Raw genomic sequence first — 16,754 nt, 5'->3', positions numbered from 1 at the left:
TTACCTGTAACTCTGGGCTGGATGCATCTGCCTTGCTTTACTATGTATGCATGCATAGAACACTTCTAGCTAATGTTACTACCACACTATGTCTAAGCATTGTGAAATCTGTGTATGTAAGCTGAAACATAAAATTAGAGTGTCTTTTCCCCCCCTCAGTTGTGTGTTATAGCAGCATAAACTTCCAGTAAGCTTTGCACATAACGCTTGCGAGGACCACATTGCAAAATACATTTATCAGTCTGTATTGAATGTATCAGGAGCTTAGTCTTTACCTTAAAAGATTCACAGTATATCTGATGCTATCAGTGAGTTTTATGGAGTACATAACTTAAGTCACTCAAGGAAGTTTAGCACCACACTTCCAAAAATGGAGCTAGTAACTTTGCTTTGAGAAAGTGTTTTAAAGTCTTTGAGTAGTTGGCAAGTTGCAAAGAGGAATTTGTGCTGGTGCTGAGTCTGCTAACAATATTAGAATACAGGCACTACTAAGCTTAGCTAAGATTGCTTATAACTGTGTGCTCCACGTGCTTTGAAGTGTTCACACAAAGAATGCTTCTGGCACCAGCTGAGTTAACTCTAGAATTTGTAGTATCTGTTACAAGGTGTGGTGACAGCTAAGTGTGAAGTCCTAACACGGTTCATATGGAGAAGAGAAAGATGGTTTCTTTAGAGTTATAGCTTTGTCTCAGCCCATGTTTTAAGAACTACTTACACAGAAATACACATCAAGTAATTCAGTGTGATCCCGAGTCTGGGCTTTCTCGGGAAGCCTGCTGTGAATACACTACTAAGAAGCCTCCTAGGTATTTGATTATTTTTGCAGTTGATTAAAACTTCTAACTTTCATTTCGAAGCAATTAGTGATATATTTTGCCTAATTCTTGAATGGTGATAGTTAAGATAACAATCAAAATACTTCATTTCCGACAGATGTGCACTTTTAACATGAAGAAGCCATTCTGTTGACCTCTCAAAAACCCATGAGTGGCTAGTACTCATAACTTCCACAGGTGCCATGGAAAAACATGCACAGTAAACTGCAGCTGCATTTTAAAACAGCAAAAGAACTGGGTTTTGGGGTTCTTCTCCAGTTTCCTTCTTTCAGTGGTGTAAATGCACCACACAGATAGTGGGAATGCCTTGTTGTAGAGGGTGTTTGTTTGTTTACCTTGCGCAACTCTTCTTTACCTGCTCTTTCTGAGGTGATGATTTACAAAGTTCTGTTAAAGTTTCTCTCCCTTTCAGAATAGAGCTAATGTCAGCCTAGCAAAAGCACACATCTGCACTGATGAAAAATGCTGTAGTGAACCAGACAGGGGCCTTAATGTGCGTTTGATTATTTAAATCATTCTGCTGTTGAAGGAAATGCGCCAAACTTTGAAGAGTCAGTGTTCATATTTTAAGACTTTTTGTTTCTTCCTTAATGGTTCTGGAAGTGGAATGGAGTAGAATTGCTTGGTTTGACTGAGTGCAGCTCCTTTGCCTTCTGTTTTGGGCAGATGCTGACTGGGCTTGGCAGGTGTCTTGCCCTGGTCAGGTATGTGACAGGGAGTCCCCAGGCAGGTGCAAAGCAGAGCTGCTTTATTGCAAAAACCAGGCCTTTTTAGGCAGTTAGCCCATTATCAGCTCTGTAGTTTCAAATCGTAACAAACATAATTCAACCAACCACCATAGCCCACAATGTGAAAACATGATGTTATATAATTTGTTTTTCTACCTCTGAGTCACATTCCCATAGTCCTTTTTCAAAGCCAAAGTAACAGGCCTGAGCCATGATTTTATAAGGCCTTCCTTTTGTAAGGTTTTACCTATCTGCAGCAGTCAGGGAGAAAGATGGGACTTTCCTCAAGAGTGAAATTTTAAAAGAGCTAGTTTGCACTTAGAGTGCAGATCTGCACCTTGGCTGCCCCTGTTTAATTTGGGGTCTGTCATCTTACAATTATGTAAGAAGGTTGACTTGTTGCAGCAGGTTTGAGTGCACATGCTTCTGAATCTGTCTTTTGCCTAATAAATCAAATCACCAACATCTAGAGTCCTAAATAACTTAGTTTGTGATGAAAGTGAGGACAAAGCCATTCTCTCTGCCCCACCTGCTTTTATTAAGCAAAGTAATAAAAAGTGCTGTGCTCTGTTACTCCTTTGAAAGGCTCCAATTACTGTTCTATCTATAATGAATCTTTCACCAGAGAACATGGTTAGGTACTTGGTTGCTGCTATTTTTTTTTAAACAAACAAAAACATTTTGAAGGATAGATTTAATTTTTTAAGCCTCTGTGAACAAAATTATTTTCAAGAATGGGATTTCTGAGTTACGAATGTTGTATGATAAAATTGGCATAACTAATGACTTGTGGAAGATACTTGTCTTTTGCAAGGCTGGAGTGGGCTCAAAATACCCTGAAGAGATTCAGTGTGTCCTTTAAATCCAGGAAAGTCCAAGATTCAGATGTACTTAAAATTAAAGATGTTTGTGACTACTGTTTTAGCTGTGGAGTGTGCTTACTAATGGAACTAAGCTGCCATCTTTTTATTTAGGCATCAAAACAGCTTTTGTCAGGAAACAGAGTGACACAGCATTCATAGCAGCTCACTGTGAAATGATCCCAATTGAATGGGTGTGCAGAAGAATTGCTACTGGCTCCTTCCTCAAGAGAAACCCTGGTGTCAAAGAAGGATATAAGTTTTACCCACCCAAAATTGAGATGTTTTTCAAGGTAATTTTCCTTTCCTGTGATGTTAATCAAACTTAATACAGAATTTTAACTCTGCTTATCTCCTTTGAAATGCTGACAGATAAAGCAAGTAGTGCTAGTGGCTGACCAATCCTATTACACTCAGTAGTTTTTCCATTCTAATGTTTGCTTGCATTCTTATCCAAAAGCTGTTTTGTCTCAAGTCCAAACAGTAGTGGCTTACAGTACAATCAAAAAATAACAAACCAAGCTGTACTGAAAATCAGAAAAATGTAGGTATAAGGGCTTTTAAGGCATAAGCTTAATACATCAGCTGAAACAGATGTGATAATATATTTGAAGAAATTAAAATAAACAGTGATTGCATGGTGAGGGTAAGTAGCTAGCTAGTCATTTAGGATTTTGAACTCCTTTAGGAATGTGTGCTTAAAGATGTATCTGGTGAACTGTAATCTAAAGTGGTTGTGGTGTACCCTGTTACTCTTTAAGATAGTCAGGTGTTACAGCAAGTGTTTTCAATGTTACTGTCATTTTTTTTAGTGCTAATCATAAAGTACTAGTTTGAAGCCTGTACTTGTTACTTAAAAAAAAAACCAAACAAACCAACACACAAAACCTTGTATCTTTTAATGACTGTTTCCCTCTCATAGCAAGCTTAAATTGCATCATGTATTTATTCTGGTTTTCTTAACAGGATGATGCTAATAATGATCCACAGTGGTCTGAAGAGCAAATAATCGAAGCAAAATTCTGTTTTGCTGGACTTACTATTGGCCAGACTGAAGTGGATATTATGTCTCGTTCTACTCAAGCCATTTTTGAGATCCTGGAAAAAGCATGGCAGCCCCAAAACTGCACTCTTGTAGACCTGAAGGTATAAGAGTCTAATTTCTCATGATCTTGGTTTTGACAGGAAAAATATCACTGTATCATTACTAAAATAGTATTCTTACTGTCTTTTTAGATTGAATTTGGTGTTAACGTGCTGACAAAAGAAATTGTTCTTGCTGATGTTATTGACAACGATTCATGGAGACTGTGGCCAGCAGGAGACAGAAGCCAGCAAAAGGACAAACAGGTGGTGTTTTAATCTTTACCTTCTAAGTGAGCAGGGGAGAAGAACGAAGAAAGTAAAGCCTGCAGTTAACCATCTGCTTTCAGAGTGGCTTTTTCTAGGTGGTCTTACCTTGTTACAGAGTAGTTTGTATGGTCCCTCATGTCCAAGCCTGTTCTCATTAAATAGTTTATCTGGTTTATGGTAGGGAAAAAATCCTCTATCTTCAGCTGGGATATGCAACAGCACTATTGACTTGAGCTGTCATAGTTAAATGTGGGGTTTCCAGGAATAAGGATTTCTGACTTGTGCAGATAATAAAATAGTTGATTGGTGGGAAGAATAGAAGGTTTGGTTCCCAGGTCTGCCTCCAAGTTTCTCAGTTTATTCAGAGATTATTTATTATCATCCTCTACTAGTAGAGATCTGGTGATACTTAAGAGGGAACTGCAATGAGGGTGCTTTTCTTTGTTATTTATTTTGGTTAACCATGAACTCAATTATCTTGTCTCCAAAAGTGTTGCTAATAGCCTGTGCCCACATGAGGCCTGCAAACAAGTGTGAAACAGAACTTGTCCTGTATTTAAACTTACAGCATTTTGTACATCTCAAATATCTCTGAATTACCAGATGACTTGTTATGAAGGAGCTGGTTTGGGAATGCTGCTGCCAGGAGTTTGTCATGGTTGTTGAGACTGGTGACAGAGAGCTGGTGACAGTAAAACAAAGTGTTGTAGGCCACGGGGGAAGATATCAAAGTGTACCTGGGAGGAAGAGTATTAATTTTAAATTGGGAAGAAAAACTGCTCTGTTGTTGACTTGACCTGAGTTATGTAGTAGCATGCTTGAGTGAATTGCTCTGACAGTCCCCTAAAATAAGGTACATGATAATATAATCTAGAACCTAGGTTGGTACAGTGCTACTGCAGGCAATCATGTCATTAAAAATCCAATTTTACGGAAGTTGTATGTTTTTCCTTAAATTTTCCCTGTGGAAAGCTTCCAAAATCTTAATATCCCTGTGGCTGAGTCTTTTGTGTTGTAAATGGGCATAAATTGTAATGTAGAAGGCTGTTTATGCCTGGAATTGCTAGAAACTGTGCAAATATTTCATTTGAGGTATAATAATAATTCTTACCAATTATGGTAGCAAAATTAGTCTTTTGTGTACCCAAACCACATTAACTTTGTCTGCTGGTTTTGGCTGGGGTAGGGTTTTTTTTCCTGACAGTGGCTAATATAAGGCTGTGTTTTGGATTTGTGCTGAACAGGAGGTTGATAATAAAAAGATGTTTTTGTTAGTGCTGAGCAGGGCTTACACAGACCCCAAGGCCTTTTCTTTTGGTACTGCCACGCTGGCGAGGAAGTTGGGGGTGCATGGGAGGCTGGGAGGAGACCCAGCTGGGACAGGTGACCCCAACTCACCAAAGGGGTATTGCAGACCATGTGACACCATGTCAGTATAGAAAGTGTGGGGGAAGGAGGAAGTGGTTATGGGGAGACGTTTGGGGTTGATGGTGTTTGTCTTCCAAGTCACAGTTACGTCTGATGGGCCCCTCTCTGCTGGAGATGGCTGAACGCCTGCCTGCCCATGGGAAGCAGGGAATGAATTCCTCCTTTTGTTTTGTGTGTGCAGCTTTTGCTTTGCTTGTTAAAATGTCTTTATTGCAACCCATGAGTTTCCTCAATTCTACCTTTCAGATTCTCTCCCTGATCTCTGGTGGGGGAGTGAGCAAGAGGCTGTGTGGGGCTTGGCTGCTGGCTGGGGTTAAACTACAACACTTCAATGCTTTTATTTTCCTTTTCCCAGTCCTATCGGGACCTGAAAGAAGTGACTCCTGAAGCACTGCAAATGGTTAAGAGAAACTTTGAATGGGTTTCAGAAAGAGTGGAGGTACCTGTTTTTATGAACAATACATCTAGACTTTGATAACTGTGTCCCTTCAATCCTGTTGACTGCTTTTATTTCTCCCCTCCCTCTCCACTCTTTTCTCTAGTTGCTTCTAAAAACAAAGAGCCAAGGTAGAGTTGTGGTGTTAATGGGATCTTCTTCTGACCTCAGTCACTGTGAAAAAATAAAAAAGGCATGTGCAACCTTTGGAATTCCTTGTGAATTAAGAGTGACTTCTGCCCACAAAGGGCCAGATGAAACCCTGAGGATCAAAGCAGAATATGAAGGTAAATGCCAAGAAATACTGATTGGGATTGACACAGCATCATGTTTCAGAATGACTTCGCAACTTAAAAGATTGATGTGGGGTTTTTCCATTTTTTTGTTAACAGAACACCAAGCTGTGTTACAATTGTTTCATACTTGCTAGTAGCATGACTGCTTTAAGTAATTTTGGAGTAATGTATTGTCCTACTGCGCTGCCACACCTTCCATTACTCAAATCTAACCCCTGCTTTTATCTCAGTATCAGAACTGCTTTGCCCAAGCCCTGATCATGTTAAGAGATTTATTTAGTACCTTGCTGGTGATGCCAGCGTTTCTGAAACAAGGCAGGACAACATTTTCTGTAGCTGACTGAATATTTCCGTGTTACATTAGGCAGATGTTGCTCCCACCATGTTTTTTCTGTTTGATGGAAACATTCTTGGTTATTACTTTAGAAGCCATGAGAAAATACCATGAGAAAAAGATGCTTGCTTTAAATTACTCTCTTGGCCAAGAAGACTTAACATCTCTTCAAAAGTGTTTCTGGCCTAGCAGAGGAGATACAGGAATTATTTCTTTCTGTGGGAGTATACACATTCTGTGCATACCATTCTGCTTGGTGAAACTACAAATGTGGTAACAATAGTTAAAACACTTACTTTGAGGTGAACTGTTTCAGATTTAAGGAGAGGAACACTTACAGATGCCAGAGGTTTAATGGCTGTGTTCTCTATAAAGCTAAGCAGCACCTCTTCCTCTAATAGAGACTTCCCCTCAGAGGCAGAGTAAGAAATGCTCATTTCAGCTGTGTGTGGTAAACATGGCTAAGATTAAGATTTCTTAGAAGATATTTCTGTAAAGGAGGAAGTTGGACACAAAATATTAGTGCTTTGTGATGGAATTGAAAAGATGACTGCAAACACAGCTGTGAACTCAGACAAAGCTCCATGAAAATGAGTGGTAGAGAACAAGGTGGATTGCTTATCTCTGAATGTCTTCCTCCCCACAGGAGATGGAATCCCAACAGTGTTTGTTGCAGTAGCTGGCAGAAGCAATGGTTTGGGGCCAGTAATGTCTGGTAACACTGCTTACCCAGTTGTCAACTGCCCTCCCCTCTCAGCTGACTGGGGTACTCAGGATGTGTGGTCCTCTCTCAGACTACCCAGTGGTAAGATGATCTTCTTCTTATGCTCTTGTTCTGATCTAGCTCTATTTTTTTGTTGTTGTTCTACTGTACACACAAGGGGCAAAGCATTGGAAAAGCACCTGCATCAGTACCAAGCAAAGTCTGTGGAAATATGTCACATGCAGGCTTTGACTTAATGGCAAAAAGCCCAACAGACACAGCAAAGATTACATAGGAATAATCTTTATAAAAAGTAAACCTTGGCTTATCCTTGCTAAACATTTTATTTTGGAATTGAAAGTAATATTAGTGGGAATTTAAGTAATTGAATTTTGATGCATTTTCCCTATGATCAAAGATCGAATAGTATCTTTTTCAACAATCAGTGTAGGTGAACCTCAATGCTTAACTACTAATTCAGTGCATTTTTACCTGTATTATTCTTAATTTTGTTAGTAACTTGAGTGGAGGCCCATAAATCCGTTACCTCTGTGTAAGGGAGTCATTTGCATGATGGCTTTTGGTGTGAAGGGCCACTAAGCAGTCATATTAAAAGCAGTGGAACATGTGACACTTCACTGGCTTTAAAACTGGATCATGTGGCTCCTGGAGGCTGAAACAAGCCTTGTCTTAAATTGTTCTTCAAGAAAATGTTTTGTTTGACTATACACTATGCTTAGTAAGTGGCATTCTCTTCTCTGCAGGTCTTAGCTGTCCTACTACTCTGTCACCTGAAGGAGCTGCCCAGTTTGCTGCCCAGATATTTGGGTTAAACAACCATTTAGTGTGGGCCAAACTGCGATCAAACATGCTGAACACCTGGATCTCCCTGAAGCAGGCTGACAAAAAACTTAGAGAGTGCTCCTTGTAAGTCCCACTGACAAGTAACTATTATTAGTTCCAAAATGATAATGGCGTGTGCATATTCATTCATATTAGGATTTACCCCTGGATGAGCTCAGAGGTCCTGCATCATTTCTTGCAGAAGAAAGCATTGTTAGAGCAGAATAGGAAGTTTGCTGTGTCGTCATCCTTCCCTTGTGTATTTTTTAATAAAACAACTAAGTAGAGATGGGGTAATAGTATTTTAGGTACTCCTAGGTACTCTTTCTGTTGCTCCAGAATGGTCCTGTTCTGCTTTTTAGTCTATACTGTTAACTACAGACCATGTCAAGAGAATGATTTGGTGCAATCTAAAGAGAATTCAACTAGTCTTCTGCATTTCTGTAACAGTAACATTCTTCTATAGTATTAATGTATGTCTTGAACCCAATTAACTGAACTGGACTGCTGACAAAAGCCAGTGTTGATGCTGTTCTGCTTGCAATGATGGTATGCTTTCATTAGCAATAAAATGACAACATATGCTGTATTAATAGGAAAAGAGTGTGGAAAAATGTCTTAAGAGCCTGAAATAAATATATGCCTTATTTTAAAAATGTATATACATACATGGATCTTTTTTAAAAATATGTATGTGTATATTTACCCATTGATATCTTTGGAATGATGTGATGAAGTTGACACCAATTTGCTTGTTCATAACAAGCCAGAAATACAAATGGCTTGAGTGACGTGTAACTTGGTTTGTTGCCTGTTTGCTCTAACTCTTGCCTAGTCCAAGCTTTGTCCTTTTAAATACTAGGCAGATCTACCTTCAGTAGTTCTGCAGGGGCTATGTGATGATGTTGGACTGTCTTCATACACTTCAATAACTATAGCTATTCTGTGTCTATATTTCCTCACTCTGTTTCTGTGGAAATTTTACTGAACAGGGGAACAAATACTAAAACAACAAACTTCTGGGGGGAAATCTAAGCATGACTTTCTTGTCTTTGCACACACCAGTCTTCTGAGTAGGTAAGATTCTAACAAATATGCAATTACTCAAAGTATGTAACACCTATGCTTTTACAATGATAAATAAACTATTGAATGCAAATCTTCATCATGGAAACTTATTCAATAAGTACATTCAAAAGCAGCTATCAGCTGTGGTATGTAGCTTCAGGACTTCAACTTAGGTAATAATCTTGTAAGAAGCTTATGCAGTAAAACCTGCATGGAGCACTGTTAGGTGTCAGCCTTCTGAAAGATGCTCTGCTACTTGATTGTCTCAGGAGTGTTGCTTTGTTGGTGAAGTACTCCTCTGATGGTGTGGTGGGTCAGGCTTGCCCTGTAGAGAGTAACTGGATTAAGTGTTGCTGCTGGCCTTCTTCACAGGCACTGACCTCATTTTGTGTGTATCTGTGTGGAAAAGCTCTAAGCAGTGTTCCCTTGAATGCAAGGGTTTAAAATTGGTCAAAGCTTATCCTAAAGTAAAAGAACTCTGTTTCCTTAAGCATTAGGGCAGTTGCTTTTCTAATGAGTCTCTAAATGAAGTATCAATAATAGTGAGGATTAGTGAAGAACAAAGAGGCTGAAATTCCTTTGTGGCATGATCTAGATGAGGGCATTTAGTCTATTAGCAAACTTGCAAATAACATCAACTTGGGCTGGCATGTTGATCAGCTGGAGGGTAGGAGGGCTCTGCAGAGGGGCCTGGATTGATGGGCTAGGGTCAGCGCTGAGGTTCAACAGGACCAAGTGCTGGGTCCTGTACTTTAGCCACACTAACCCCAGGCAGTACTACAGGCTGGGGTAGAGTGGCTAGAAAGCTGTCAGAAAAGGACCTGGGGGTGCTGGTCAACAGCAGCTGAACATGAGCCACATGTGCCCAGGTGGCCAAGAAGGCCAATGGCACCCTGGCCTGAATCAGCACAGTAAGACTGGAGATGTGATGATCCTCCTGCACTGGTGCAGCTGCAGCTTGAATGCTGTGTCCAGTTCTGGGTCCTCACTTTATAAAGGACATGGAGATACTGGCACATGTCCAGAGAGGGGCAACAAGGCTCATGAAGGCTCCAGCAAACATGTCCTGTGAGGAACAGCAGAGGAGCTGGGTTTGTTTGCCTGGAGAGGGCTCAGGAGGGGCCTCACTGCCCTCCACAGCTCCCTGAAAGGCGGCTCTGGTGGGGAGGGGTTCGGTCTCTCCTGCTGTGCCTGCAGTGAGAGGACAAGAGGAGGTGGCCTAAAGCTCACACCAGGGAGATTCAGATTAGATATTAGAATTTCTTTTCACCCTTAATGTTGTCAGGCATTGGGATAGGTTGCCTGGGGTGGTGGAATCACCAACTCTGGAGGTGGTCAAAAGGTGTCTGGATCTGGTAGTAAGGTCTAATGGCTTAGGGGTTGCAGTCAGTAGTAGTGCTGGGTAGATGGTTGGACTGGGTGGATGATCTTAAGGGGCTCTTCCAGTCTAGATGATTCTATACTGTATTTGTGGAAGCAGTGACTTCCAAGTAAAGATCCTCAGGACTTTGGGGTTATTCTGGCAAGCAAACTATTTACCAAGTTAGTACTTGCCCGCATACTTGCTGAGGCACATCTGTAAGCATGCCAACAGCTCTCCCGACAAGACACTGATGTTAACTTCAATCAGCAGGCGAATTAATGGGTGAAGAGTCCATACTCTTTAATTGGCTTGGGTGAGTGAGTTGGATCATCTTATCTTGTAATCAGACAAGCAACAGAGCCAACAACTGTAAAGGAGTTTGCAGCATTTCTTCCTCCTGGAGGCCGCAGTCTGCTCACTCAGCTGCATAACAATACACAGCCTGAGGGTGAAGTTACACAACAGGTGAAGGTGTAATTTCCTATTCGGCCCTACCCAGCACTACACTGGGTGTTGGCTCTGATGGGTAATCAACCTGACAAGCTTACTAGCCACCTGACTACCCTACACCCTGCTGGGATACACAACTACAGCCAGCCACTGGTGTCTTTTCAACCCACTGCTGTCTGCAGTCTTCCCCTATGCAGTAGCAATTGGTAATAGATGATGATTTGAGTGTTAACACCTGAAATATTCTGCTTGGTCTCTAGATTCTTTACTCACATTACTTTAACCCGGATTATACTAAATTCATTTGTAAAATGGTGCCAATTTACATGAGGCATGAGCATGCTAAGTGCTTTAGTTGCCATAGAGATGGTCATTCTTCAGCTTTTGGATGGGGTGTGTTGTTTGGGGGCTTTTTGTGCAGTCTGTATTGAACTTTCTAGCTGCGAGTCTTTGCTTGAGCAGCTGCCTTGCAAAGAAGCACTGCACCAGGACACAGCAGCTGACATTAACAGTGTGCTAATGTGATCAGCAGACAAAACCTGCAAAGTCTGTCATATCTGCAAAGATTTTCTGTAGCTGCCCTTAAGGCCAGCTGCCCTAAAGGTCAGCTTTTTAGTTCAGCTGAAAATTCTTCACCAAGCTTTTGCTGTGGAATGAAAATACCTCCCTTTAATTTGGCATTCCAACTATTACATTGATGCAATAAATTGAAAATTGCTCCAGCCAGAAATTGCTCTTGTAACACTTGTCCTTTTCTTGGTCCAATTTAAAAAACAATCCTAAGAAATTATTGAATAAAAAAGTGCTTTTATCTTGTATTATGTAGAACAGTTAATGAAGTTTATTTGTATTTGGCAAATTGAGTTGAAATGCCTGCAATTAAGGTCTTTTAAGCACCTGCTGTGGAACCCAGGACCCTGAATTAGATCATGTCCTAGTTAACAGTTACCTGCTTAACAGTAAGTGTTTTTTAAAGATATCAGCAAAGAACTGTTTAGACTTAGCAGAGGAAAGTGCTGACAGCAGAACTTCTTTTACATCCTGCACTGCTTCAGGTACAGGTGAGTGGCAGCTGATGCTCAGCCTTGCTAACATCATTTCATTTCCACAAAAAAAGCCATACCCAAAGAACTCCCATTTTGTAAAAGTGAGGGGAAAATCAGCCATGGCTCCAACAGGTTTGTTCTGCATCCACAGCTCAAAGGTTAAAGCATCTATCCAGAACACTGAAGGTATGTTTTTAAAATCTGCTGCCTGTGGGGAGGTGTAAAAATGAATTGAAGGTCTAGGATAGAATGTGCTTTAGACTTCTTGGGGATGGCATTAAGGCAGTCCCTATTTTAAAGGAATTCATACCCAAAAAAAAACCTGATTGTTCCTCCACTGGAGTGCATTTGGGCCTTTTCTTGCAGCCTCAGTGATTTCTTTAGCACTGCAACTTAATTGTGACATAGTGGTGGAAAATCTGAGCCATTTTTTAAAGTAAAATCAGAGGTGCCAGTTGCACTGTATTTGTGTTGCAGTTGGCATTTTCATCTGTGCATTTCAGATGACACTTCCTGTTCAAAACTTCCAAAAGCTTACATGATTGCTTTTTGGGCTGAGGCAAAAATAAAGTGTAAATGTTGGAACACTCAACACTTGTTTCAAAGTATGTACTAGAGGAGAAAGTTATAAAAGTTTCATCAAGGGTTAATAAAAAAAACCCCAGTACAAACTCAGAATTTCCTGCAGGGCTGAAATGCCTCTAGAATTGTATTGCAGTCCCAGATCCCAGATCCCTGTTCCACTTGTGATCTAAATGTGTGCATTCAAAGTTCCTCACTGTTGCAGTGCACTGGCTACCTGGGTGAGAGAGACCTAAAGCCACTTAAGCATCTACTTGTGCACTTTTGCAGAAGCATTTGAGATCATAACAGGGCAAACCAGCCTCTTACTAATCATCCTCATCAGGACACACAAAGTTAGTGTTCCAGTTGGGACCTCAAAGCACATCTATCCACACAAAACCTAACCTTCACTCTGCATGTTAGAACAGCCACCCTGACTGTAAGCAATTGGATCCCCTTCCTACTGGAGGAAAGGAGAAAACATAAGCTTTCCCTCAATTCTTAGAAGAGTGCTTTAACCACCACAGGCATGCAGAAATCTGTGGGACTGGAAGATCATGACCTCCCCTTTTCCCTCATGCTGTCTCAGTTTGTTTCCTTAAGTGAGTCTGCCTCTAGGGATTTGGGTTTCTGCCTTGGGAGTCTCGCAGCAGGCCTCAGACAGGTCCTGTTATCTTTCTTCGGTATGACTATGAAATGTCAGCCCAGCTACAATGGGGAGCTTTCTGCAGGACAGGATTTACTTCCTGAAGGGTAGTCCCTGAGTGCAAAGGTGATCTTCGACAGACTTTTTGTTCCCTGTGGGAGGTAAAATTCATAAATTCTTTAGGACGGAATGAAGATGCATTTGCACGGAAGTTGGTAAAAGAATGAACTGTAACAGCTTCTCTTCTCTCTCTCTCCCCTCCTGATGACAGATGTCATCAACAGTAGGAGGATATCTTCACAGAAAAATAGTATAGCAAACAAGCTGCCAGAAGCTTAACAGATGCTTGTGAATATCAAGCAGTAAGTTCAAGTCTTTTTCAATGACAGAGCTTTTTACAGAAAAGAATGGGCTGGGTGCTTCCCAGACCCCAAGATTTCATCCAGCAGGCAGCTGAAGCATCTGGTGAAGGGGTTTGATATGCTGGCAGAGGAAAGAGGAGGGCCCCTACAAGGAACCCTCAGTCAGAATCAAGTGAGGGCTGATGCAAAAGGGGAAAAAAGAAGGAAAAAACCAAGAAAAAAAAGAAGCATTGCCCCTCCCCTTGCAGCACTGTCAGGGAGAAGCTAGTAGCCCACTTTGCCCCTCCTATAGCTCTTTATGCTGATAAAAATATTCTGACAGACCAGAAAGCTCTTGAGCACAAGGAACCAACGCTCACTCGAATAGACAGTATAATTAAGATGCCAAGCTCCAGAGAACTTGCTTGGATTGGAAAGTGACTGTATATGTCTTAGTATGGCACAGCCTCTGGTTTCCCATTACATCACTTCCCTTTTTTAACACTTAACGTCTGCTAAAGACCAGCTTCATAGCTAGTACAGGTTTGTATTCAGTATGCTTTGAAAGTTATTTCCATTACAGGACATCCTTCCAACTTACTTACCAAACAAAAGCAAACCCCTCAACTGGAATTGTGAAGATTTCCTTACCAACTACTTCCTTTCTAACACTCAAAACATTTTGTCCTAGAGCCTGTCATATGCTCATAGGCATTTCTGACTCAAATTTAACTACATTACTTCTACAATCAAGATTGGATTTTTTTTAATCTATGGTGAAATCCTGCTACTTGTCTTTGCTCGTAAAAGCAGTTGCAGTCATGAGCAGACAGGAAAGCATAACTTCACAAAAAACAAGGATCAATAGACTATTTTTTTTTGCTTTGGTAAAGGCCTTAGAATATCTTAAATCCAATGATTAAACATTGTACAGCTTTAGGTTTTTTGGGTTAATTGTAGAAAAGTGCATAAAGGAAAGGATAATGGACGGATTGAAGCATGATACCATGGATACTATCTTCCTTAAACAGGTATTTCATCTACTAAGTGGAAATCCTTCCCGTTATAAATCCAGGTGTAGATAGCCAGGTACTGAAAAAAAAACATTGCAGCCGTGGTGAGGTGCAGGCCAGGCAGCTGTGGTTTGGCTACTGCTCCTGACAGTGCTTAAAGGCAACCATTCTCTCTGGGAACTGTCCCTGCCCCAGGGAGATGAGCAGAGCCTGGTGCTGGGGGGCTCCCTCATGCTGCTCCCCAGGACTCAGCTGTGCAGGTAATTCTACCCTACCATACTGTCTCATTTGTAATTAATGCAAGTGAGTCTGAAGCAGAATTTGAGTATCTAGCAGATATTTACCCCCCACACACATACTGATGCAGAGCTCCAAGGAATGGGTTAGAGCACCTAAAAAACCAAAAAGATGACCAAGTTTTGTAAAGCATGTATCAATGTTTGAATCTGGCCTCATTCATGGAGTTCAGAGAAAACATCTTTGTATTAATGTTCTAACATCAAGTTTCATTCCCATCAATATCTTACAGTCATCTTTGCACACTGTCCTTAAAGAAACTTAGGGCCAGTAAAAGGCCCACAAAGAAACAATTTGCTCAAATTATTGTGACAAATACTTGCCAGTTGCCAAAATAAAAATCAAGTTAGATGGAGAAATATGAAGCTGCCATTTCATACCAAGAAATGGAAGTTTCTAAACCAAATGTTCATCAGTGCTCATCCAGGGCAGCAAGCTGCTACAAGAAACAACGTTTGGTAAAAGGCTGGAGGTAAATATTAATCATAAATTAGGAATTTCAGTGAGATCTCTGGCCATAATTAAAAAAACTGGGAAGAAATCCTTGCCAAAATACACATCACTTCCAGGCAGGTATTTCTGAGTATGGTGACTCCACCCCATCACACTGAAGTTTATGAGCTCTCTCATATTAACATATACACACATCCAATTCACTGTATAGCTATTTATGGATCACCAATCTTTTGGGACACATTGAATTTTGTTCTCATGCTTACAAAAAGACCATTTCTACATCATCTTGTCAATCTTATGACTGAACAAAGAAGGCACAATCTCATAAATAAGGTGCCCCAACAGTAATCTAGGGCAGCTCCTGTTGGCCGGCCCAGGAGTGCTGCCCAGCAAAGGAGACTCGCTTAAGTCTTGAGGTTGACTCTTTTCTTGACTGTTGCTCATCATCAGGTAAGACTAATCATTCATGGTGTTGTATCTTGCCTACATAGGAAGTGGGCTTTCCCCTTTTCCCCAAGTCTAGATCACCTGCATTCCATTCAGGCTTAATTACATTGATTTTGAACCTTACTATAACAATATAAGGTATTCCAACTTTGTCCTTAACCAGCTGTTGTTTTATTGTTTGATAGCTAAAGAACCCATGTGTGATGGGGAAGGGGAGGGGAAGAAAATTTAAAGAGTAACTGTAAGAAAGTACTTCCCAAATTCAAAATACAATGTACAAAGTACAGCATGGTACTCTTTCCAACCTACTTACTGAAAGGGCTTTGCAAACATTGGGTTTGTTGTTCTGCCCCACTGTAACTGCACAAAATTACACAATCTGGTACATAAAATATTCACTTTAAAAAATTCAAATTTGAGAAATCTCTTAAAAATCTTTCATCTCCAATCTCAATTTTTCTATCATTCCCATGAGTATAATAAATAATAATCACATCAGTGGAATGGTTACTGAAGATTGGCTCCTTATAATTAGCCTTAATGCAGCATTCGTTAAACACAGTAAATTTGCTTTTTATATTGTAGTTGTTTTTCTTCAATAAAGCTTTGCCTTACATAGTTTATACAATTCCAGAAGTAAAACTCCCTCATGCACAGGGCAGTGCAACCCAATTGACACTTGAATTTTTACTGTATTAAGAAATCATGGGAGCTTATAAAGACACTTAAAAACCACATCTTACAGCAGACTAGGGAATACTCAATTTCAAACTCAAGCCCTTGGCAAGAACGAAAAAAGAAAATTACCATTAGTTTACTTGGGTCTTTCAAGCCTGCCTACAGGGACTTTTTACTGACATGGAATAAAAATCCTGCCACCTGTATTGTTAAGAAGATCATGGTGATAAAAAGATTACTCTTCCAAGGGTATAGCATACAGAAGTGGAAAAATAGAGGATTCCCTTTCTTATTATGCAAATAAAGCTTTCCAAATATTCACCCAGGACTTCAGTCATACCCTAAAGGGCAAATTTACCCTAGACAGAAACTGATATTGGAAGATGACCCAGCAGATTTCAGGCTGCCTGTAATATCTCCAGCTGTGAAGTCCAGAAGAGAACAAAGCCAGAGTATCTGACTAGCAAGTCAGTGAAATACCTCACTGCTCTGCAAGGACAGTTCCCTACAACTTTTAAGTTTTGCAAAATGCCAACTTCATACCTGATTTGAACCAAGTACAAATAAA

The 16,754-nt window shown here is 40.5% G+C and overlaps 1 protein-coding gene across 1 annotated transcript in view; it reads left to right on the top strand.

Annotated features, from left to right (window-relative positions):
- Positions 1–8,982, top strand: part of PAICS (phosphoribosylaminoimidazole carboxylase and phosphoribosylaminoimidazolesuccinocarboxamide synthase) — a 40,336-nt gene extending 31,354 nt beyond the window's left edge. The window contains exons 15-21 of the mRNA XM_050974072.1: positions 2,539–2,717; positions 3,391–3,570; positions 3,661–3,774; positions 5,561–5,644; positions 5,748–5,928; positions 6,918–7,076; positions 7,739–8,982. Coding sequence (XP_050830029.1) covers positions 2,539–2,717; positions 3,391–3,570; positions 3,661–3,774; positions 5,561–5,644; positions 5,748–5,928; positions 6,918–7,076; positions 7,739–7,905 — 1,064 coding nt within the window. The 3' untranslated portion in view covers positions 7,906–8,982. The remainder of the gene's footprint in view (positions 1–2,538; positions 2,718–3,390; positions 3,571–3,660; positions 3,775–5,560; positions 5,645–5,747; positions 5,929–6,917; positions 7,077–7,738) is intronic.
- Positions 8,983–16,754: the final 7,772 nt, after the last annotated feature.

The sequence above is a fragment of the Serinus canaria genome, chromosome 4 (genome assembly GCF_022539315.1).
Source record: "Serinus canaria isolate serCan28SL12 chromosome 4, serCan2020, whole genome shotgun sequence".
Lineage (NCBI taxonomy): Eukaryota > Metazoa > Chordata > Aves > Passeriformes > Fringillidae > Serinus > Serinus canaria.
This window is presented reverse-complemented; position numbering and strand designations above follow the sequence as displayed.